The following is a 24,044-nucleotide window of genomic DNA, read 5'->3' on the forward strand; positions in this document are numbered from 1 at the left end:
CCCTCCCGCTCCTCCTGCTCCTCCTTCTCTAACATATCTTCCCTGATAGTGCCCTTTGTCAGATAAGGCTCTCCTGTCTGCACAGGCAGAGGAGTTTCCTTTCTGGAGTTTGTGGGATTGGTCCCTTAGGGCAGGTTGGCACCTTGCTTGCCCTACCATGGTGTTAGCTCAAGACGTAGTAGATGGTAAATGGACCACTGATGTGTCTTCAAACTTGTATTGTTGTTCCCCTTTCCAGAATACAATGATAGTGGCAGCTCACCTCGAGGAAGAAATAGAAATTGGAGGTCTTTCCGAGGTAATTTTGGCAAAAGGAACCCTCGTGATCACGGTGGATATGAACCTTGGCCTTCACACCACCAGGAGCGTGATGGAAACACGGTGATGAGGGATGTCCAGGAGGACCCCCAAGTAAGACAGTAAGTGACCAGGCAGCCTGGTTTGCATGTAGCAGCTCCGGGGACTATGCAGCTGTTTCACTCTCCATGGTGATTTCCTTCGCTTACTGGAAAACTGGAGAATACTGGGAGTGGAATAATGGTTGAGCAATCCTAATTGTAGTCCTGCTGTCAGAGAGGCAAAGGTGTATAGAAGACTTTCTTAGCATTGATGGCCACTCCCCTTCTCTGCACTTCCCCCCGCAGCACACCCTACACTATTCGACACAAAAACAGAAGAGTGAAATGGCATAATGAAGACCATATCCAGAGGGCTGCGTGGAGAAAGAGAAAACCTTTGGAGAGAGAAGTGGGGGATAACACAAAAGATGGAACCCCAGGGAGCTGGTTCAAGATCACAGTGAGTGTCCTACAAAACTGTAGGCAATGCACAGGAGAGAAAGGAGAAAGGTCGGGGTTTCGGGGGTTGTGTTGGGCTCATGTAGAGACACTAAGTACTTTGCTGGGGACAGTTTGTAACCTGTCCTTTTTATTACAAGGAGTTAACCTTGTTCATCTAAGGGAAAATTCAAAGAAGCCATATAAAAGGAACAGGCTGACTGTAGGGAGAACAGAGGAGCCTGTCTAAAGGCAAAGATGGAAACTACTGTCACAAAGGTGGAGCAGCTCCACACTGGATGTCTCAGTTTGGCTGAAGCTGAGTGTGGAGGATGGGGGTCGAGTCTCTGGAGACATTGTCTGAGGTGCGAGCAGGGTCTGCCCTAGGGAGGATCTCCTGGAACTTTACAAAAAGAAGATCATGCCTACCACTTTAAGTTGATTGTTTGGAGGAGAGCTTTGGATAGAGAGAAAAGGAATGTAGGAAATCTATATTTGGCACAAACATAAGAAATCATGCCAATCGTCCCTTCTTTTGAAATCCTTTGAAGCGCAATAGAAGGTTGGAAAAGAACACTGCTGGGTCTGTTCTCCAGGCTTGATTCCATGTTGTCTCTCTTCTCTCCAACCCTTTTCACCCCAAGATTCCATATGGGAGAAAGTATGACAAGACATGGCTAATGAATTCAATCCAGAGCCATTGCAGTGTCCCCTTCACTCCAGTGGATGTAAGAGACGATGGCGAAGTCAGATGAGTGGGCACTGGAAAGGGGGAGAGCCCTGGCTCGGCAGGGGCCATGGCCTCTGACGCTGTTGCTGTTGCCTTCAATCCCTGTAGTTCCACTACGTGAAAGACTGGGCTCGGTTCTTTGTGCAGGATGCTGGCCCTGCCTCTGCCTTGAGGGATGTGAGCTACAAGATTTGTGGCAAGGATAACCAAAAGGTGTCTGTTGAGGGCCGTACCTGTACCCAGTCCCGGGGGAGGAGGACAGGCCAGGGGCCGGTGGTCGTCTTTGGAATTAAAGTTCATGGTGCTTACTCCACCTCACCTTCCTGCAGATATCTATCATTGTTGATCCTTCTGCTGAACCCTACTCTGTGCAGAATAAGTTGGAACCAGAAGAAATGGAGCAGCTAAAGGTAATGCAGATTCAAGGTACATTGTATGCCCACACCCAGACCCACCTTTTCTTCCCCCAGCCCCTGATTTCCCTATCACCACCACAGCCTCAGAGCCTCTCTCTCCATCTCTCCCTGCAGCTGGCCATGAGCAAACGATATGATGTCTCCCAGCAAGCTCTTGACCTCCAAACGCTCCGCTTTGACCCAGGTATGCCTGACAGCAGTAATTCTGAGGCAGGTGAGGACAGAAAGATCTGCCTGGGAGGGAGACTTAGGGATGGTGACGTGGAGAGGGGTTGGTGCTGGCCCTGGACCCATCTCAACCTTCTCATTCTCTCTTCTTGGCTTTCTGAAGACTTGGTGGACCATGATATTGATATAATCCTGAATCGAAGAAGCTGCATGGCTGCCACCCTGCAGATCATCGAAACGAATTTCCCCAAGGTGAGGCCTTAGGCCTAGCGCTGATATTATGATAGGGGGTGGAACAGATGGGATGGAGGACAGACTTGTCTCCCAGGCCCCAGATGTCACCATCACTCTAACTCTTCTTCCTCAAAAGCTGTTGTCCTTGAACTTGTGCAACAACAAACTGTACCAGCTGGATGGCCTGTCTGACATTATACAGAAGGCCCCCACAGTCAAGATCCTGAACCTCTCCAAAAATGAGGTGGGAAGAGGGAGCCAACCAAAGTTGGTTGAGAGTAGGTGGTGGTGCTCATCAGAGTGATGACAGGAGGCAGGTGAAGGTGCCTGTGGGAGAGGGTGGGGGCTGGGTGTGCAGGGGCCCAGATGTCTGTCTTTCCTTGGGACTCCTTTTCCAGTTTCCTCCCCATGTTCCTCAGCTGAATTCCGCGTGGGAGGTGGGCAAGATGAAAGGGCTGAAACTTGAAGAGCTGTGGCTGGAAGGCAACCCCTTGTGTGACACCTTTCGAGACCAGTCCACCTACATAAGGTCGGTGTGAACCCCTGTCACCCTTCTTGGGGACTTTCACGCACGGGAGCCTGAACGACCCCTGACAATGCCCCTCTGCAGAGGTGGTGGGCCTGGTCTTCTGGGAGGACCACAGGCCCTGCCATCTCTTTTCTGTGTCCCTCATCTGTGCTTAGAGGGCTCCTTTCCTTCCTCTGACCAGCTCACCTCTTCACGTGCTCTGGGGTCTGTTTCCGGAGTCTGCACCTGGCTTGCTCTAGCATGCTCTCCCAAGAGTGTGTTCCAGGCGGCAGGGCTCCTCCTACTTGCCAGGACCAGGACTCACCAGCCTTGAGCCAGATGCTGGTGCCCTGGACTGAGAAGGGCCCTCTGGACCAAGGTCTCATGCTGAGACAGGGCTTCTTGCTTATGAGCCAATAGGGAGATTCCCTCTCCTGCCCTGAGAAGGATCCTTTTTCCCTTAGTTCAAATGGGTCTCCCCTCCGATCCCAGGTTGCCATAGGATCTTTCCTACCCCATGCTGAGGTCCAAGGCCCCGGGTTGCTGTCTTCATGACATCTGTTCTTCTGGCACAATGCCAAGAGCTGGGCACTCCTTGGGAGAAAGCTGGGTTCCCTGAGTCAAGTGGCCAGAAGTGGGTCACCGCCACTGAGAGGGCTTCCTGAGGCACGAGTGAAAGGCAGAGGGCAGAGGTGGCTGAGGAGACAGAAGGAAAGGCCTCTCGGGGGCACTGCCCCTCCCTCCATCCACATGTCACATCATCCTGCCTGGTCCTTCCTTGAAGAACTGGGGGTCACCCAAGAAGGCTGTGATTCCTCAGACAAGGAATCGACTAAGACAGGCACAGGTGCACAGGGGCCATCAGGAGAGAAGGTGGTGATCATAAGAGGGGGCCATAGGCCTGCACCCCATGGTGAGCTGGGACCTGACGCTTTACTCCTTCTGGGGAAGGTCTCCTGCCCCCGTGGCTCCTCCATTTCCCATTCCCAGCTCAGACTGAGCTCACACAAGTGGCAAAGTGTCAACCAGCATCCAGTGGGCCCCCAGCCCAAACAAGTGCATGTTTTCCACTCCTACCTCGGGTCCAGGGCCAGCCAGGGCATATGAAGGAAAGGGCTGCAGCAGGGGAGCCATCACCCCTTTCTCCTCTCTTCTTCCCTGATCCCCACCACCAGGGCAGAGCTTCTTTCTCTTCCCTTTGCTTTGCTTTCTCTCTCTCCTTTGTCTCTACTCCCCTGTGTCTCTCTCATCTCTCTGTCCTACCTTCACTCCCTCTCTGTTCTCATCCCCTCCCCTTCCCTCCCTGCCTCCTGAGCCTGGCCTCACTCACTTCCTTGCCTCAGCATCATGGGCCATCCCTGGAGGTGTCCTGGTCCCGGCAGAATGCTGGACCCCCAGTGAGGTAGCAGAGCCCTGGGCTCCCACCCCATTCCCTCTCCTCTCTGCAGCCTTTGGTGGGGTCTTGGAGGAAGGAAGGGGGGCAGGGAGGGGAAGGAAGCCCTGGACCTGGGCTCCAAATGCTATATTGTGCATGGGGAGGAGTGAGAGCAGTGTAGGTGAGAGCCACCCAGGGGGAAGGAGAAGGAGGGAGGGAAGCCAGGAGGAAGGGAAGGCAGGAGGGAGGGAATACGAATGTGAAGGTGTGGAGTGAGATCTAGAGACTGCGCCTTTCAGACAGTCCATATGACAGATGCTCAGTGCTCAGCGGGGAAGTGGCCCCAATAGCCATGAAATCAGAGGCTGAGTTGGGCAAAGGGGCCTTCTGGATGGGCAGAAGACACTGGGCTGTGTTTATGGTATCAGTATTTTAAATCAAAAGAAGTGCTGCAGCCCCGAACTATCAACCACTTCTTTCTATTTTCGGTTTTGGACAGTGCCATCAAGGAATATTTCCCCAAGCTGTTACGCCTGGTAAGTGCCTACGTTTGTGATTGTCTCTCACTCACATTGATGGCCTCCACATCTGCCCCCAAGCCCTTTGGGGCTCGCCTAGGTTATATGTTTGCATGAGACCTTTATCCATTTTAAGGGACAGGGACTCCTGAGAAAGACATGAATATATTTGGTGGGAAAATGCCCATGCTAACGCCCACACACACAAAAAGTTGCATTTAATAGTAGAGACTTCCAAGACCTCATGATGAAGACGCCCACTGTAGTCTTGCCCATGGATTTTCCAGGGCCCTTTCACACCTGACCTCTGACCCTCACCCTCTCCTGGGCCCATCCTTTTCCCTGATCATCTAGGGCCACCTCCCTGGTCTGCACTGCTGACTTCCTCTTCCCTTCTCCAGGATGGCCGGGAGTTACCCACGCCGATTGTCGTTGACGTTGACACCTGCTACTTAAAGCCTGGCAAGGTGAGCAAGAAGGATCAACAACATTGTGGTATCACAAGGGAGGCTTTATCAGCCACATGATCTCAATGTCTTTTGATTCCAGGAAAGCTCTAAAGGATCTGAGACACTGAAAAATCTAGTCATGCAATTCTTGCAGCAGTAAGTACTCCCGGGAGCACAGGAATGGGGAAGGCTGGGACAGGCCAGGCCACCCAAGCACAGATCTGCTTGTGGGAGTTTTTGAGTCTTATTTGACGTCTACACCACGGGGACAGATTGTCTTCATTGCTCCCCCACAGGTATTACTTCATCTATGACTATGGAGACCGACAGGGTCTTCTTGGTGCTTACCACGACGAGGCCTACTTCTCTCTGAGCATTCCCTTCAACCCCGAGGACCCAGCTCCGTGAGTATCACAGCTCAGACTCTGTTCCTGGGCCCTGTGGCTCCCCAGCAGACACAGGCCAGCTCCTGGAAACACCCACACTGGACAGATCACCACCTCCTGCTCCTCCTTCTCTCCTAGAAGCAGCTTGTGCGAGTACATCAAGTATAACAGGAACATAAAGAAGCTCAAGGACCCCTGTGCGTGTGGGAAGATTGGGCAGGGAAAGGGGTCGTGGAGGGGTCAGTCAAGGCCCAGAGTGTGGCAGTCCCTGACCTTCACTCTCATCCCCCCACAGACTTGCGGGTTCAGCTGCTGAAACATACAAAACATGACATCGTGCGCTCCCTCTGTGTGTTGCCCAGAACTCAGCATGAATTCAGCTCCTTCTTGGTAGAAACCTGGCTCCAAACGGTGAGCACCTGCTTCCTCCCTCAGGCGTGCCCAGAAAGCCGCAGGTGGGTAGGAGGTTTAGGTGGTGACTGAGCCCCTGGGCTCTTCCCTTTCAGGAAAGGGTGCTGTGCATCTCTCTCAACGGGGTGTTCAGTGAAGGTGAGTGTATGTGGAGTCCCCACCCCAGATGCCCCACTGCTCCTTCCCCCCGGCTGGGCTCCCTCTCAGAACTCTCCCAGCTTCCCTGGTCCCTTCCCCTGTCTTCCTACTCCAGTAATCTGTGTTCTTCAGTCCCCACTCTGCCTCCAAACCGTCCTGGTCTGACCTGTGTCCATGCCTGTCTGCCCCGCACAGCTCAGGTACAGGGACACAGGCTGTGGAGTTTTGATGTCTCTCATCCCAGATCCTGGCTCTGTGAACTTTGGCCGGTTCCTTAACCTCCGGGTTTCCTCATTTGGAAAATGGGGCTAATAATACCCACCTCTTGGGTCGCTGTGAAAAATGAATCAACTGAGCCTGTAAAGTGGTTGTCACAGAGCCCGACACATAGTAGGGTCCCTGGACTGGGAGCAGATTGCTCCTATTGTTGCCCGCTCCATTCCCAACACCCTGACTCCCAGTGAACAACTGTCCCCTTCAGCATGACTATCAAGTCAGATCCTGACTAGGTAATGCCGTGTGAGCATGTAAAGCATGTGTGACTCTTCGGGGGTATTTTTGTTTGTTATTTGTCTTTAAAGTGGTAGGAAAGTCTCAGAGTTCTGTTCGTGCCTTCACACGGACCTTCATTGCTATCCCTGCCAGCAATTCCAGGTGAGTATTGTGTTGTGAGTGGGAACACCCAGCCCAGCCTGGGCTCAGTGGGTGGGAATGTGGTGGTGTTGACCTCGGGGTTTTCTCAGTATTGTGGAAAGCCACCAGTTAGATCCGAGGAGCAGCCTAGCCTAGTGGGTAAGAGCATGGGGTCTGGAGTCGGAACACTGGGTTCTCTTCCTGGCCCCAACACTCACTAGCTGTGTGACCTTGGTTAAGTCACATGACTTCCTTGTGACTCAGTGTCTCCCTCTGAACATGGAGATTAGACTGTCCGCCCCTTGGGCTGTTGTACAGGGTAAATGCAAGTGCAAAATTGTCCCTGGGTTGCAGGTAAAGTACAAATGTAGTGAAGCTGGTAGACAGTCTCTCCAAAGGTGAGCTCTGTGAGAAGGGTGGAGGTACGAGCCAAGGAATCTAGAGGGCAGGCACAGTATAGGGCTCTGGAAGGAATCTGGTTGCTGAGTGGCCGTGGGAGCAGGCTCATTTCCGGGGTTGTGGGGTTGTCCATTCATCAGTTGTCCGGGGGCCCATTTTTCCTCCAGTCTGTGCATCGTGAATGACCAGCTGTTTGTGAGGGACGCCACCCCCGACGAGACTCAGAGAGCGTTCTTCATGCCAGTTCCCACACCCACCTCCAGCTCCGTGCCCACCGTCTCCCAGGAGCAGCAGGAAATGGTGCAGGCTTTCTCCACCCAGTCTGGGATGAACCTCGAGTGGTCTCAGAAGTGAGTGCTGGGTGTGCATGGGAATAGGGGCGAGTTGGGACAGCCGGGGGGTGAATCAGGAAAACTTGCCGGCAATTTGGAAAAATAACTTTTTGGATATTTTCCTTCCCAAAACAAATTGGGTCCATGAAAATGGTATAATCCCACTATATATGTAAAGGATTTTAAAATTAGTGTAATGCTTAATGACATTATATTGTACATAGAAAATCTGAAAGAATCCACCAAAAGACTACTGATAAACAAGTTCAGCAAGGTTGCAGGATACAAGAGCAATATACAGAACTCATTTGTATTTCTATGTACTTGCAAAGAACAATGCAAAAATGAAATTAAAAAAGAAGCCCATGTACAGTAGCATCAAAATAGTAAAATACTTAGAAACAAATGTAGCAAAAGAAGCACATATCTTATACTCTGAAATCTGTAAAACATTGTTGGAATATATTAAATAAGCCATAAATACACAGAAAGACACCCCGTTTTCATGGGTTGGAAGACTTGATATTGTTAAGACGGCAGTAATACCCAGAGCAATCTACAGATTCAATGCAATACCTATCAAAATCCTTCCATGCAAAAATCGACAAGCCTATCCTAAATGTCACATGAAAGTGCACCAGAACAGTCTTGAGAGAGAAGCACAAAGTTAGGGGACTCACACTTCCTGATTTCAAAACTTGCTACAAAGATACAGTAGTCAAGACTGAGTGGTACTGGCATGTGGACAGCACATGAATCAGTGGAATGGAATTGAGAGTCTACAAATAAACCCTCACGTTTATGGTCAATTGATTATCAACCAGAGTGCCGAAAACTTCCGATGGAGAAAAAGTAGCCTCTTCCACAAATGGTGGTGGGACAACTGGAAATCCGCACGCAAAACAACAAATTTTGACCCTTGACTCACACCCTATGCAAACACATACAGAAAATGGATCAAAGGTCTAAAAGTAAGAACTAAAACTGTAAAAACTTGGAAGAAAACATAGGTGTAAGTCTTCATGAGTTAGGCAACGATTTCTTATATATGACACCAAAAGTACAAGCAACCAAAGAAAAAATAGATAAATTGGACTTCATCAAAATTAAAAGCCTTTGCGCATCAATGGACACTATCAAAAAAGAAAATCCCACCAACAGAATGGGAGGAAATATTTGCAAATCACGTATCTGACAAGAATATATGAAGAACCCTTACAGCTCAACAATAAAAAGACAAACCACCAAATTTTAAAAATGGAGAATATCTGGATAGACATTTCTCCAAAAAGATATATGAATGGTCAGTGAGCGCATGAAAAGCTTCTTAACGTCATTAGTCATTAAGGAAATGCAAATTAATACCACAATGAAGAATCCTAAAATTTATATGAAACAGCAAAGACCCCGAAGAGCCAAAGCAATCCTGAGAAAAAAAGAACAAAGGTGGAAGTATCACACTCCCTGATTTCAAAATATACTACACAGCCATGGTAACTAAAACAGTATGGTAAGACCTGAAACCATGAAAATTCTACAAGAGAACATAGGCGGTACGCTCTTTGACATCAGTGTTAGCAGCACATTTTCAAGTACCGTGTCTGACTGGGCAAGGGAAACAAAAGAAAAAATAAACAAATGGGACTACATCAAACTAAGGAGCTTCTACACAGCAAAGGAAACCATCAACAAGATGAAAACACACCGTAACAATTGGGAGAAGACATTGGCAACCATATACCTGATAAGGGGTTAATATCCAGAATATACAGAGAACTCATACTTCTCAACACGAGAAGATCCAACAACTCAATTAAATGGTGAGCAAAAGATCTGAACAGACATTTCTCCAAACAAGATATAAAGATGGCCAACAGGAACATGAAAAGATGTTCAACATCACTAACTATCAGGGAAATGCAAATCAAAACTACAATGAGATACCACCTCACTCCCGTCAGAATGGCTATAATTAATAAGATAGGAAACAATAAGTGTTGGGGAGGATGTGGAGAGAAGGGAACTCTCATACACTGCCGGTGGAGTGCAAACTGGTGCAGCCACTATGGAAAACACTATGGAGTATCCTCAAAAACTTAAGAATAGATCTACCATAAGATCCAGCTATTCCACTGCTGGGTATTTACCCAAAGAACATGAAAACATGAATGCGTAAAGACACGTGCACCCTGTGTTCTTCGCAGCATTATTCACAATAGCCAAGACTTGCAAGCAACCTAGGTGCCCATCAAGGGATGAATGGATAAAGAAGGTGTGGTCTAGATAGGCAATGGAGTACTACTCAGCTATAAGAAATGATGAAATCCGGCCATTTGCGACAACATGGATGGACCTTGAGGGTATTATGCTAAGTGAAATAAATCAGAGGGACAAAGGCAAATACCTTATGATCTCACTCATAAGTAGAAGATAAAAACGACAAACACACACATAGAAACAGAGATTGGATTGGTGGTTACCTGGGGTGGGGGAGGGAGGGCGAAAGGGTGACTAGGCACATGTGTGTGGTGGTGAATCGTAGTCTTTGGGTGGTGAACATGATGGAACCTACACAGAAGTCAAAATACATAACAATGTACACCTGAAACATATATGGTGCTATAAACCAGTGTTACCGCAATTAAAAAAGTAAATAAATAAAATAAATTCGAAAAAAAACCCAAACCAGAATGAATTACCACTTCACACTCACTAGGATGGCTTTCATCAATAAAACGAATGATAACAAGTGTTGGTGAGGATGTGGAGAAATTGGAATTCTCGTGTATTACTGGTGGGAATGTAAAATGGTGCAGTAGTTGGGGAAAACATTTTGGCAGTTCCTCAAAAGGTTAAACATGGAGTTCCCATGTGACCCAGTAGTCCCACTCCTAAGTATCTACCAGGAGAAATGAGTTCACACGTTCACTCTAAAACTTGTACAGGAATGTTCACAGTAGCATTATTCATAACAGCCACAAAGTGGAAACAGCCCGAAAGTCCTTCAGCTGGTGAATGGATAAATAAATCTGGTACATCCATATAGTAGAGTATTATTCAGTCATAAAAAAGAACACAGTTCTGATATATGCCATGACATCGATGAGCCTTGAAACCATGCTAAGTGAAAGGAGCCAGTCACAAAACGTTGCGTATTGTACGATTCCATTTATATGAAATGTCCAAGACAGGCAAATCCACAGAGCCCAAAAGCAGACGAGGGGTTACCGGGGTCTGTGGTAAGGGGAGGAATAGTGAGTGATCTCTAATGGTTAAGGAGTTTCTTTTTGAGATGATAAGATTATTTTGGAACTAGATAGTAGTGATGGTTGCACAATCTTGTGAATATACTAAAAGGCACGGAATTGTACACTTTAAAATGGTATGTGCATTATATCTCAATAAAAAATGATTGGAAACTTGTATTTCTAAAATTTTCATTTGTTATTTTCTTGAACATCTTTATCAATATATATTAAGCTCCCTTGTTCTTTTGCACAGCTCTGTTTTTCAGTTTTGAATGCTAGTGATAGACATTTGGGTTTTCCCTGGGTCTTTCTTCATCATTACTCATAGTGCTCGTTCTGGTACATGCGTCCCAGCAAAAACGTGGCATAGATTTAGCGGTGGCACTGCGTGGTCAGCGTGTCTGTACTGCGATACTAATGGAGATCACCTGTTCTTCTCCCATTCCAGGTGCCTTCAGGACAATGAGTGGAACTACACCAGAGCTGGTCAGGCCTTCACTACGCTCAAGGTGAGGTCTGGGAATCAAGTGGGTTAAAGCTGGATGTTTCTGGGCCTTCAGGAAGGCCAGGATGGTGGAGCCCAGTGGCCTGGGAATGAAACTCAGGGAGCTGGCCCTTCTGACATCCTGACTCCTTCCCTCCAGACAGGGGGCAAGATCCCAGAGGAGGCCTTCAAACAAATCCCCTGAAAGGAGCCCTTGGATCTCGTCTTTGCCTTCATCCACGTCATCTTTGTTTCTCTTTTCTGCAGCCTACGGCCATGCCCATGCCTGGGGTGGGAGGCCTGGCTGACCGACAGGCCAAAGTTAACTTGTAGGCCAGGTAACATAATGACCCGAAGGATCAGTTGTTCTCTGTATTTTCCCCACTCACGATTGCTGTTTATTTTCATAATAAAGAGCGACGTTGCACGTTGTATGCTGTGTGTCCTGGATCGCTCTTGCCCTGCCCCAACCGTGAGCCAATGGGTCCAGGACTGAAAGGCCCTGCCCTCTCCTCCTGCCCCCCATTCACCCTGGCAGTCCCTAGCAGACACATCAGGCTTGAGTCCATAGGTAGTTTGTCAGTAAATCCTGTGAGAAGGGACACATGCTGCTTCCAGAGATTGGCCTTTGCAGGCAGTGTGAATCAGTCAGTTGCTCTGCCTGAAGGCCCGCAGAAACAAGCATGTGACCTGGCACAAAGGGGCTTCACAGAGGATGCCTTCTGCCTGGTGAGGGCTGTGGAAGGAAGGAAGCTGAGGACTCACATATTTGACTTCTTATTCCCCATCATTTGAATGTATTCGAAGACCACACCACGAACAATTTTATGGTTTGCACACAGGGGAATGGGAAATGGGCCTTTTCACACCTCTCACCATGCTTCCATTTGTCTTCTCATCCAGGCACTGTACCGCCCCCTCCCCCTTCCTCAAGGTGGCCTGTGGGAGGGATCTCACTTTAGCACCTGAGAGAGAGGGAGGGAGAACGAGCCTGTCTGCCCAGTGCCTTTCTCAGGGAGCTGACACCAGGTGCTCCAGGTCCATGTGTTTGAGGAGGTTCAGTCGTTCATTCTCAGTTCCAAACAACAATAGCACGTGATCTCACGTTCTGGTCAGTTCTGTGCGACCATTCTCATTGACTAGCAATTAGTAGTTCAGAATTGCAGGCAAGAGTTGAAAGAGACACTTACACAATTCATTTTCCACACTTCCGTGACGTTTGCACTTTAGACGACAAGCAGGCATAACTTTTGAAATGAAAATAACAGCAATAACAAATTTCAACTTAGAATCTTATAAATGATGACATAGGTGAGGTGTACCACCTGTTTACAAATTATGCCTCTAATTTTGGGTCTCGCATACTACCGGTATTTCCAACCACTTGCCACTTTTCCATTCTTTACGTATATTTACTTGAAGGATCCATACATTGGCGCGTGCATGTCTTAAAAATATGAACTAAGGGGATAATTGCCATTACATAAGGAATAATTCCATGTTATTCTATGTGGTACCTCAGTGATCAAAGTCTAGTCTCGGCCTTCTCACCTAGAGTACAGAGACCACAGTGCACACTTCTCAGCCGCACCCTGAGGAATAGAGGCAGTCTCACACGTTAGCAAACAGTCGCACTGTCTGGCTCAACTCAGGCTCTCCGAGCTGTCTGAGTTCCCTCATGGGCAGGGGCATTGGAAACCATTGCATGGCCCGTCTACTTCGTCTCTTTACATCCTCAGGCTTCCACATCCTCGGGCTCCCTCCCTAGCCACCTCAGATGCCACAGTCTTCCAGTTACTCATTCTCCTGCCAGTTCCCTCAATTCCCTAGGGCCCATGACCTGGGCAAATACTGACCCTGCTATCTTCCTCCTCATACAGAGGTCTCTGTGCAAACTGTCCTGCAGGACAGGTTTTTGAAGTGTAAATGCTGAGGCAATCTTGCTTTGCAAGATTATTTCTGAAGTTGGGGGGCAACAGGTACTCTTATACATTGCGTCTGAGCACCTACATTGGCGTAGCCATTCTTTAGCATAATTTGGAACAATTTAGTCATAAATACACAACACATATACATGTACACACATTTTCATATAAAGAGAATCATAACGTAAATACATATTGCGTGCGTTCCTTTCAGTTGTCAAATTTATTGACACAAATTTGTTTATAATACTCACTTCTTATTATCCTTTAAGATTTTTTTTGGAATTTGTAGTGATGTGTTTTTTCTAAATTGAGGTGAAATTCACATAGCATAAAATTATCCATTTTTTAGAAAAAAATTTTATTGAGTTTGATAGTTAACAACCTTGAGAAATTTCAGTTGTAGATTATTGTTTGTCAGTCATGTTGTAGGTGCACCACTTCTCACTTTGTGCCCACCCCCACCCCTCCTTTCCCCTGGTATCCACTAATCTGTTCTCTTTGTCTACATGTTTAACTTCCACAGATGAGTGGAGTCATACAGAGGTTGTCTTTCTCTATCTGGCTTATTTCACTTAACATAATATTACCCTCAAGGTCCATCCATGTTGTTGTGAATGGGACGATTTTATCCTTTTTTCTGGCTGAGTAGTATTCCATTTTATATATATACCATATCTTCTTTATCCAATCATCAGTTGATGGGCACTTGGGTTGCTTCCACGTCTTGGCTATTGTAAATAATGCTGCAATGAACATAGGGGTGCATGGGACTTTTGGAATTGCTGACTTCAAGTTCTTTGGATAGATACCCAGTAGTGGGATGGCTGGGTCATATGGTATTTCCATTTATACGTTTTTGAGAAATCTCCATACTGTTTTCCATAGTGGCTGCATGAGTTTGCATTCCCACCAGCAGTGTATGAAGGTTCCTTTTTCTCCGCGACCTCTCCAAGATTTGTTACTTTTTGTTTTGGTTATTTTTGCCATTCTAATGGGTGTAAGGTGATATCTTAGTGTAGTTTTGATTTGCATTTCCCTGATGCACAGCGATGATGAACATCTTTTCATGGCCTATTGGCCATCCGTATATCTTCTTTGGAGAAATTTCTTTTCATGTCTCCTGCCCATTTTTTGATGAGGTGGTTTGATTTTTTTGTCATTGAGTTGTGTGAGCTCTTTATATATTATGGAGATTAACCCTTTGTTGGATATATGACTTGCAAATATTTTTTCCCAATTAGTGGGTTGTGTTTTTTTTTTCAATCCTGTTTTCCCTTGCCTTGAAGAAGCTCTTTAGTCTGATGAAGTCCCATTTGTTTATTCTTTCCGTTGTTTCCCTTGTCTGAGAAGACATGGTGTCCAAAAAGATCCTTTTAATACTGATGTCAAAGAGTGTACTGCCTATATTTTCTTCTAGAAGCCTTTTCAAAGTGAGCAATACATTGGTGTTTAGTACATTTAAAATGTTGTGGAATCACCACCTCTATTCAGCTCCAAAACATTGTTGTCACCTCAAAATAAAACCCCATACACTTTAACCAGCTACTCCCATTTCCCCCTCTCCTGCAGCCTCTGGCAAACAGTCTGCTTTCTGTCTCTACGTATTTGTCTCTTCTGGAAATTTCACTTAAATCGAGTCATACAATATGTGAGATTTTGTATCTGGCTTCTTTCACTTAGCATAATGTTTTTGAAGTTCATCCACACTGAAGCGTATATCAGTACTTCATTCCTTTTTTCTGGATGAATAATATTCCAATGTATGTATATACCACAGTTCTTTATCCATTCGTCCCTTGATGACAGCTCACGGACCTATGAATTGTCTCAACCTTTTGAATACTGTGAATAATGCTGCTGTGAGTACTCGTGTACAAGAATCTGTTTGAGCATCTCCTTTCAATTCTTTTGAGTATAGACCTAGGCGTGGAGTAGCTGGGTCATATGGTACTTATGTCTTTCATTTTGTAAGGAACCACCAAACTGTTCTGCACAGCAGCGGAGCCATTTCGCATTCCCACCAGCAATGTTCAGGAGTTCCAATTTCTCCACATCCTCACCAACACGCCTTATGTTCCTTTTTTAAAAAGTTATAGCCATCATAGTGGATGTGAAGTGGTATCTCATTGTGGTTTTGATTTCCATTTACCTAACAATTAATAAATTTTCCTCCAAGCACTGCTTTTGTTGAATCTCACAAGTTGTAGTATACTGTGTTTCTGTATTTAAGTGTCTAAAGGTATTTTTAATCTCCCCCATGATTTATTCTGTGACCAATAGTTTAACTGTGTGTTGTTCAGTTGTCACATATTGGTGCATTTTCTAGTTTTCCTTTTTGTTATGAATTTCTAGCTTCCTTCCATGGTGGTCAGAGAAGATACTTTGTGTGATTTCAGTCTTTTGAAATTTATTGAGAGTGACTTTTGTGGCCCAACATAACAGTTTTTCTAGAGAATGTTCCAGGTACCATTGAGAAGAATGTGTATTCCAGTGTTTTAGGGTGAAGAGTTCTATACATGTCTGTTATAGTAGATTTATAGTGTTGTTGAAATCCTCTACTTCCCTACTGATATTCTCTCTAGACGTTTTCATCCATTATTGGAAGTGGGATATTGAATTCATCAACTATTTTGTAGAACGTCTATTCGTCCCTGCAACTCTGTCAACGTTTGCTCCATATATATTGGGTCTCTGTTGTTTGATGCACATATGTTTATAATTATTTTATCTTCTTGATTAATTGATGCTTTTATCAATATCTAATAACCTTCTCTGTCTCCTGTAACAATTTTTTACCTAGAGTCTATTTTGTCTGATTTTGGTGCAGCCACCTCAGCTCTCTTGTTCTTACTGTTTGAATGGAATACCTTTTTACATTTTTTTCCATTTCACCCTGTTTCTTTTTTTTGCATCTAAAGATGGTCTTTCGTAGATAGCATATAGCAGTATATATTTTTTAAATCCATTCTGCCAGTTTCTGTCTTTTAATTGGTAAGTTAACTGCTCTACATTTAAAGTGATTACTGATAATGAAGGAATGTTCTGCCCTTTTGTTATTCGTTTTTTATATGTCTTATATCTTTTTTCTCCCTCAATTCCCACTAAAGTGGATTATTTGTGGTTTATTGATTTCTTTTCTAGCCTATCTTTTTGATTCACTTCTGTGTATGTGTGTGTGTGTGTGTGTGTGTATAATTTACTTAGTGGTTAGCATGAGTATTACAATTAACCTTCCTAAATTTTAAAAGATCTCCTTTGAATTGACACCAACTTAACTTCAGAGGCATACCAAAGTCTGTTTCTGTACAGACACATGCCCCCCTTTATGCTCTTATTCTCACAGATTACTTCTTTTCACTTTGTGTGACACTTAACATAGATTTATAATTATTGATTCATGAAATTCCTTTCCAATCATGTAGGAGACAAAGTAGGAGTTACCAAGCCAAAATTCAACAATACTGGCTTTTAAGTTTACCTATGTAGTTACCTTTACTAAAGTTCCTTGTTTCTTCATGTGGCTTCATGTTACCGTCTAATGTCCTTTCATTTCAGTGTGAAGGACTCCCGTTAGTGATGTTTGTAGGGCTGGGATAGAACCAACAAACTCCATCAGCTTTTGTTGATCTGGGAATGTCTTAATTTCTCCTTCAGTTTTGAAGGATGGTATGAAGATTAAGAAAGGGAAACCTCATTTAAATGGAGGTGGGAAGCCTTGTACGGAGTGCTCTCACACCCATACCTTCCATCAAAGCTTACCTTACAATTTTGGGCAGGAAGTGCAACTACTTTAGTACTCCAGCAGGAGGAAGGAAGATTTTTCTCTTTGCCTAGCAACAGCCCAGTTAATGAGAAGCCATTCCCACCCTGAACTCTTACTGTCCTCCAATGAATTTTCATTTAGAACAGCCCCTCCCAACTTCCCCCTTTTTCCTTTTCTTTTCTTTTTAATTTTTTTATGCTTTCTACTTCTTCTTTTTTGTTTTGGTGAGGAAGATTGGCCCTAAGCTAACATCTGTTGCCAATCTTCCTCTTTTTTTTTTCTCCCCAAAGCCACAGCACATAGTTGTGCATCCTTGTTGCAAGTCATTCTAGCTCTTCCATGTGGGATGCTGCCACAACATGGCTTGATGAGTGGTGTGTAGGTCTGTGCCCAGGGTCCAAACCGGCGAACCCCGGGCCTCCATACCCGAGTGCGTGAACATAACCACTCCGCCATGGGCCGCCCCCCCCCCGCCCCCGTTTTTCTATAAGAGCAGTCTCTCCTCCTTTGCTCTCTGGATTTGCCTATGGTGTGCTATAGCTTGCATTTCCTGAATTGCAATTCCTCTGGCTATTCCTGAGTAAACTTATTTTGCTGGTAAGGTGAACAAGTATTTTATTTTAAAGTTGACATTAAATGGCGTCAGAAAGTGGGATCCAAGGGATGTGACCCCTGAGTGATGGTCACTCCCGGAATTGAGTGAGGTACCCACATTGAGCCTCTTGTGCTCATCACTTCCATGAGTCACAGCCTACTTTTGGTTTGGTAAGTCTCCTGTCAGATTCTGAGCTCTGCTCTCCCTGCATTTTGAGCTCTCTGACTTTATTCGGGGTCACTAAAGGCTTTGTCCTTTCAGGTTCAAGGCTTTGTCCTTGGTATCAAAACTTCATCCTTGGTGAGTACTCAGCTGTTTTCCTTTCAAAAGTGTGCTGAAACTTTGGTAAAGTTCCCTTTGGAGTCAGGCTAGCTAGGAATTTTCTTTTGTTCTTGGAAGAATGTGAGAAATGGGATCCCAGTCATCTAAGTGCTCTAAGGGCAGCCCTCCATCAGGGATCCTGGAGGTTTTATTTTTAAAAACTAGGGTCCCTCCTCGTGAGCGTTTCTAACTGAATGGACCAATTTAGCCAAAATTGATTTAGAACACCAATGGCCATTTTGGAGAATTTTGGATCTCCCCAAACCTGCTTTTCTCAGAGTTAAATCAGAAAGCTGTGGCCCTAAAATTAAACAGATCGAACGGGATGCCTATTGTAATTGGTAGCTTGAGGCCTCCAAGCATATTCAGGACTCTAAAATTGCCTCTCTGCAAAACACCATACCTAAATTAACTGAGACAACCAAACAGCTAAAGGAGAACAAAGTGGCTTCTGAAGCCTCATGTTCCCCTCCCCTAGCTTCTTTGTCTCAGGCTCCACCTCTGATGCCATCTTCCTCTTTCCCTTCTGCACAGCCCTCACCTCTGCGTCCGCATTTAATTCTCTTGCCAAACTCCCTTTCTTCTCTGAGCCTCTCCCTACTTCCTCCTCCTCTGAACGTATCAGAACCTGCCCCTTTAAAGTTAAGTCTCCTGAGGATCCGAATAAACCCCAGATTTCTTATATTCTCTGGACTAAAGCTCAATTGTGAGCCATAGTTAAAGAGTTTCCCAAAGTAACTGAGGACCCCCTTGGGTTTGCTGAAGAATTTAACATAGTCATTCAAACTTATCAACAAAGATTTTCAGGTTTACATCAGTTAGTCTACATGCTTGTTGGTGAAGGTCAGGCGCAACATTGGATGAAACTTGCCCGATGGAAAAACCCTGAAAGGGATTTAGAAAAACAGACCCTTAACTTTTGGCTAAATACCCAAACGACTCGCTAGAGAGCTTCACTGAACAATTACAGTAGCTTTTCCTAAGCCCATTGATTGAAACGAAATGCAGGCTTGCACACAAAAGGCTGATGAACCTGTTCATAGCTATCATAATTGGCTTCAGATCGCTATGAAAAGATTCTGGCCTCCTCATGGATGTTAAGTCCACTCTGATAGCCTTTAATTCTATGTTTATTAATGGGCTGAACCAGGACCTTTCCTTCTAGTAAAAAGGACCAGGATGAAATGAGAGACTACGTCCACTCCAAATTTGGTCCATCTAGCCAATCAGCTCGCTTGCAGCCTAGATGATTCATCTAAAAGGAGGACCACAAAAAGCCTTAATTTTCAATTTCAACAAATAGAGACCCCTAGACAGAACTAGAAATTTTCCAGTCTCTTCTATTATTGTAAAAAGACAAGGCGTTTGAAGAGAGATTGCCTCAAGCATAAGCCCTCCAGGGATTTCCAGTGCTCTAACCACCCTTTCCAGTGCCTTCTTAATCCCCAACGGTGATGCTCTGAGGAACCACAGGGGCTTTTCCAAATTCTTCCCCTTAATCAACTCGGGGAAACCACTCTCCAGATTGGGAATGAATTTTTCTCTGTACTTGTTGACACTGGAGCCACGCTCTTGGTGCTCAACCCCACTGTTATTAAGCAGCCCCTGCCTCAGAGTAGTGAAACGGTTAAGATAGTGGGAGTCTCAAACAAACCCCAACAGGCCCCTGTCTATAAACCCATTCCTTTTTGTTTAGGGAGATACCTACCCCTTTCTCCTTTGTTCCTCTGCTCCTGTTCATTTCTTGAGCTGAGATTTCTTAGAAGAATACCATGCTGGAATTTTTTTCTCCCAGGAGGGGGAAATAATTCTAGAATTTGACAGCAGCAACCAAAATAGTCAACGAGGTGAATTAAATGGCCCTTTGATATCTTTTACTTGCTCCATCTCTCGTGACACTAAAGCTAATTCCGAGGACATTAGTCATTTGTCCCTATTAGGTCAGATACCAGCCTCTTTATGGGCAAAATCTACAACCGCTATTGGCAGAATCCACTGTACACCTTTATTAAGATCCACATAGATCCCTCAAAGCCTCTTCCCGGGATTAATCAATACCCTCTATACACCTCCATAAATAGAGGTGGTCCAGGGCATTAAGCTGATAAACAGAGGATATAAGGCCCAAGGCCTTACTGTGCCTTGCACTAATCCCTGTAACACTCTTATTTTGCCTGTGAGAACACCCAGTGGCCAAGGATCGAGGTTTGTCCAGGACCGCCGAGCAATAAATAACATCGTCATCCCTGGGCACCCGGTTGTTCCTAACCCTAATATGCTACTGGCATCCATCCCTACTGAGCACAAATTCTTTACTGTAATTGATTTATGCAGCATATTATTTAGTATTCCAGCTGATGAAGCTAGCCCATACCTTTTTGCCTTCACTTGGGAAGGAAGACAATTCACCTGGACAGTAATGCCTCAGGGCTTTACTGAAAGGCCTTCTTATTTCTCACAAATCCTGAAGGCTGATCTGGATATTATAAAGTTTCCAGCAGGGGCTCTACTTTTTTGCAATATGTGGACAATTTGCTTCTTTGCTCTCCCCTCCAAACCTCTTCACAGGAAGACAGCATCCACTTGCTAAAGCTTTTAGCCTTAAAGGGACACAAGGAAAACAAGGGAAAATTGCAGTTTGTCCAAACCCAGGTTTGGCATTTAGGACATTTGATATCAAAACCAGGGGTATACTTAGACCCAGACAGGCTTCATGGTATCCTGAGTTTCCCAAAACCCAAAACTAAACTGTCAACTGTGAGGTTTTCTCAGACTAGTTGGTTATTGTGGAAATTGGATTCCAAATTTCTCCCTTCGGGCCAAACCTCTGCATGTTTTACTAAAGAAAAACAACTCCTATCCAATTTTATGGGAAGAACAGGATGACGTAGTCTTTAAAGCCTTAAAGGATAGTTTAATGAACCCCTCTTCCCTTCAGCATCCCAATTATCAGCATCCCTTTTTCCTTTTTGTACATGAAGAGGAAGGCAATGCCCTTGATGTGCTCACCCAAAAACACGGGGACCACCATCGACCCATAGGGTATCATAGCCACCAACTGGACCCTGTGGCATGAGGGTACCCCCCTTGCCTTAGAGCCATACTTGCTGCTGCCCTTTTGGTTAAGGCCACTGAATAAATAGTTGTGGAATCCCCTTTAACCGTCCTCGTACCCAAAGCAGTGGAAGCCCTCCTAAATTCTCACCACAGCTCAACATCTTTCAGCCACCTGTCTCATCTCTTACAAGATCCTCTTCCTAACTGCTCCTCATATAACTCTTTCTTGCTGCAATCATCTTAACCCTGCTACTCTTCTCCCCTCCATTACCGATGATGTCCCTCTTGACTGCTTAACGCTAATGGATCACCTCCTGACCCTTCCCGATGATCTGCAGGAAACTCCTTTGAGTAACGTAGACTTCTCATGGTCCACTGATGGTTCTTATTTAAAAGGTGGCGATGGCAAATATTGTGCTGGGTACGCACAGTCAACATCTTTTGATGTAATTGAAGCAGTACCTTTGCCTTTGGCTACTATGGCCCGACAAGCTGAATTATACATACTTACATGGGTCTGCACCCTAGCCAAGGGCAAAACTGCCAACATTTACGGTGATAGTACATACACTTTCAGAGTAGTGCACGATTTTGGCATATTGTGGAAGCATCGTGCTTTCCTCACTTCCAGCAGAAATAAAAGTAAAAATAGCCCTTATGTTTGAGAATTATTGGATGCTATACTTTTACCTGCTGCTTTAGCTATTATTAAGATCCTGGGACAGTCAAAGCCTGACTCTCTGGAAGCTAAAAGAAATCACCTTGCTGACACTGCTGCAAGGAGTGCTGCTCTTAAAGGAATCAATAGCAGTCAAATTGCTACCATGGTCCAACAGATATTTCCCTAAATGATATCTTAGAAAAACTGGCTAGAGAAGCCCCACAATCGGCCTCAGAAAAGTAAAAGCAAGATCCTCAGAAAAAGAACTAAACAAAAGAGAGACAAATAATCTACATGATAAGGAGTACAAACTAATAGTCATAAGGGTGCTCACTGATCTTTGGCGAAGAATAGATGAACACAGTGAGAACTTCAACAAAAAACTGGAAAATATAAAAAAGAACCAATTATAACTGAAGAATACAATCATGGAAATAAAAAATTCACCAGAGGGAATCAATAGCAGAGTAGATGACACAGAAGAATGGATCAGCGATCTGGATGAAAGAGTAGAGGAAATCACCCAAGCTGAAGAGAAAGCAGAAAAAGGAACTGAAAAGGATGAGGACAGTCTCAGGGACATCTGGGACAACATCAAGCATACTAACAACAGTATATAGACGTCCCAGAAGGAGAAGAGAGAGACAAAGGGACAGAGAAACTATTTGAAGAAATAATAGCTGAAAAATTCCCTACCCTGAGGAAGGAAACAGACATCAAGGTACAGCAAGCACAGAGAGCACCAAACAAAATAAACCCAAGGAGGTTCACACCAAAACACATTGTAATTAAAATGTCAAGAATTAAAGATAAAGAGAGAATCCTAAAATCTGCAAGAGAACAGCAAAAGTTACATCTAAAGGAAACTCCACAAGGCTATCAGCTGACTTCTCAGTAGAACCTTACAGGCTAGAAGGGAGTGGCACAATATACTCAAAGTGCTGGAAAAAAAATTACCCTATACCCAAGAATACTCTACCCGGCAAGGTTATCATTCAGAATGGAAGGACAGATAAAGAGTTTCCTAAAAACAAAAACTGCAGGAGTTTATCACCACTAAACTGGCCTCACAAGAAATGTTAAAGGGACTTATTTAAGTGGAAAGGAAAAGACCACAAATAGGAATAAGAAAACTATCAAAGAAGATATATCAATGGCGATGGCAAATTTACAGAAAAGGTAGTGAGTGGATCAACCACCTATAAAGCTGGTATGAACGTCAAAAGGCAAAAGTACTGAAACTATCTATTTCCATGAGAAGAGGCGAAGGAATACCAAAAAAGAGGTAAAATTTGATATCCAAAACCTAAAATGTATGTGGGGGGAATAAAAGTGTAGGGCTTTTAGTAAGAGATCAATCTTAAGAGACCATTAATGTAACATACATTGCTATTTACATAGGTTATTATATATGAACCTTATGGTAATCACCTGGCAACCAAAAACTTATAATAAATACACAAAAAGAATAAAGAGAAAGGAACCCAAACATAATACTACAGAAAGTCATCAAATCACAAGGGAAGAGAGCAAGAGAAGAAGGAAGAGAGAAAACTACAAAAACACCTAGAAAAAAGTAACAGAGTGGCAATAAGTACACACTTACCAATAGCTACTTCAGATGTCACTGGACTAAATGCTCCAATCAAAAGACATAGGGTGGCTTACTGGATATAAAAAACAAGACCCATATATATGCTGCATACAGGAGACACACTTCAGACCTAAAAGCACTCACAAACTGGAAGAAAAAGGATGAAAAAAGACATTCCATGCAAAGGGAAATGAAAAGAAGGCTTGGGTAGCAGTACTTGTATCAGACAAAATAGGTTTTAAAACAAAAAGTGTAACAAGAGACAAAGAAGGGCATTACATAATGATAAAGGAAACAATCCAACAAGAAGACATAACACTTATGAATATGTATGTGCCCAACATGGGAGCACCTAAATCCATAAAGCAAATATTAACAGACATAAAAGGAGAAATTGAGAGTAACACAATAATAGAGGACTTTAAAACTCCATTTACATTAACAGATAGATCATAAAAGCAGAAGATCAATAAGGAAACAATGGCCTTGAGTGACAGATTGGAACAGATGGACTTGGTAGATATATACAGATCATTCCATCCAAAGACTACGGAATACACATTCTTTATGAATGCACATGGAACACTCTCCAACATAGAGCACATATTAGCCCACAAAACAAGTCTCAATAAATTTAAGAATGTTGAAATAATACCAGGCACCTTTTCTGACCACAATGGTATGAAACCAAAAATCAGTTATAAGAAGAAAACTGGAAAAGCCAGAAATACATGGAGATTAAACAAAATGCTATTGAACAACCGTTGGGTCAGAGAAGAAATCACAGGAGATATCAAAAAATACCTGGAGATAAATGAAAATGAAAATAGGACATACCAAAATTTATGGGATACCGTAAAAGTGGTACTAAGAGGAAAGTTTATACCAATACAGGCCTACCTCAAGTAGCAAGAAAAATC

At 44.4% G+C, this 24,044-nt stretch overlaps 1 protein-coding gene across 1 annotated transcript; it reads left to right on the plus strand.

The window, feature by feature from the left end:
• The first annotated feature begins 369 nt into the window (after positions 1-369).
• LOC106823105 (nuclear RNA export factor 2-like) lies at positions 370-11,631 on the plus strand. Its single transcript, XM_070502612.1, has 20 exons — positions 370-419; positions 645-798; positions 1,421-1,504; positions 1,615-1,719; positions 1,836-1,916; positions 2,037-2,106; positions 2,254-2,342; positions 2,461-2,568; positions 2,744-2,853; positions 4,707-4,743; positions 5,127-5,192; positions 5,275-5,330; positions 5,471-5,578; positions 5,699-5,757; positions 5,856-5,971; positions 6,067-6,109; positions 6,691-6,763; positions 7,309-7,491; positions 11,170-11,230; positions 11,366-11,631. Exons 1-20 carry the CDS (start codon positions 385-387, stop codon positions 11,408-11,410), a joined length of 1,683 nt encoding a protein of 560 aa, XP_070358713.1. The 5' UTR covers positions 370-384; the 3' UTR covers positions 11,411-11,631.
• Positions 11,632-24,044: the final 12,413 nt, after the last annotated feature.

The sequence above is a fragment of the Equus asinus genome, chromosome X, assembly GCF_041296235.1.
Source record: "Equus asinus isolate D_3611 breed Donkey chromosome X, EquAss-T2T_v2, whole genome shotgun sequence".
NCBI classification, from domain to species: domain Eukaryota; kingdom Metazoa; phylum Chordata; class Mammalia; order Perissodactyla; family Equidae; genus Equus; species Equus asinus.

Bases quoted from the DNA above. Each gene is read 5' to 3' on its own strand.
- LOC106823105 (XM_070502612.1), top strand. From the start codon at position 385: ATGAGGGATGTCCAGGAGGACCCCCAAGTAAGACA. The intron at 799-1,420 runs GTGAGTGTCCTA...TTTCACCCCAAG, and splicing joins GGAGCTGGTTCAAGATCACA to ATTCCATATGGGAGAAAGTA. The intron at 2,854-4,706 runs GTCGGTGTGAAC...GGTTTTGGACAG, and splicing joins GACCAGTCCACCTACATAAG to TGCCATCAAGGAATATTTCC.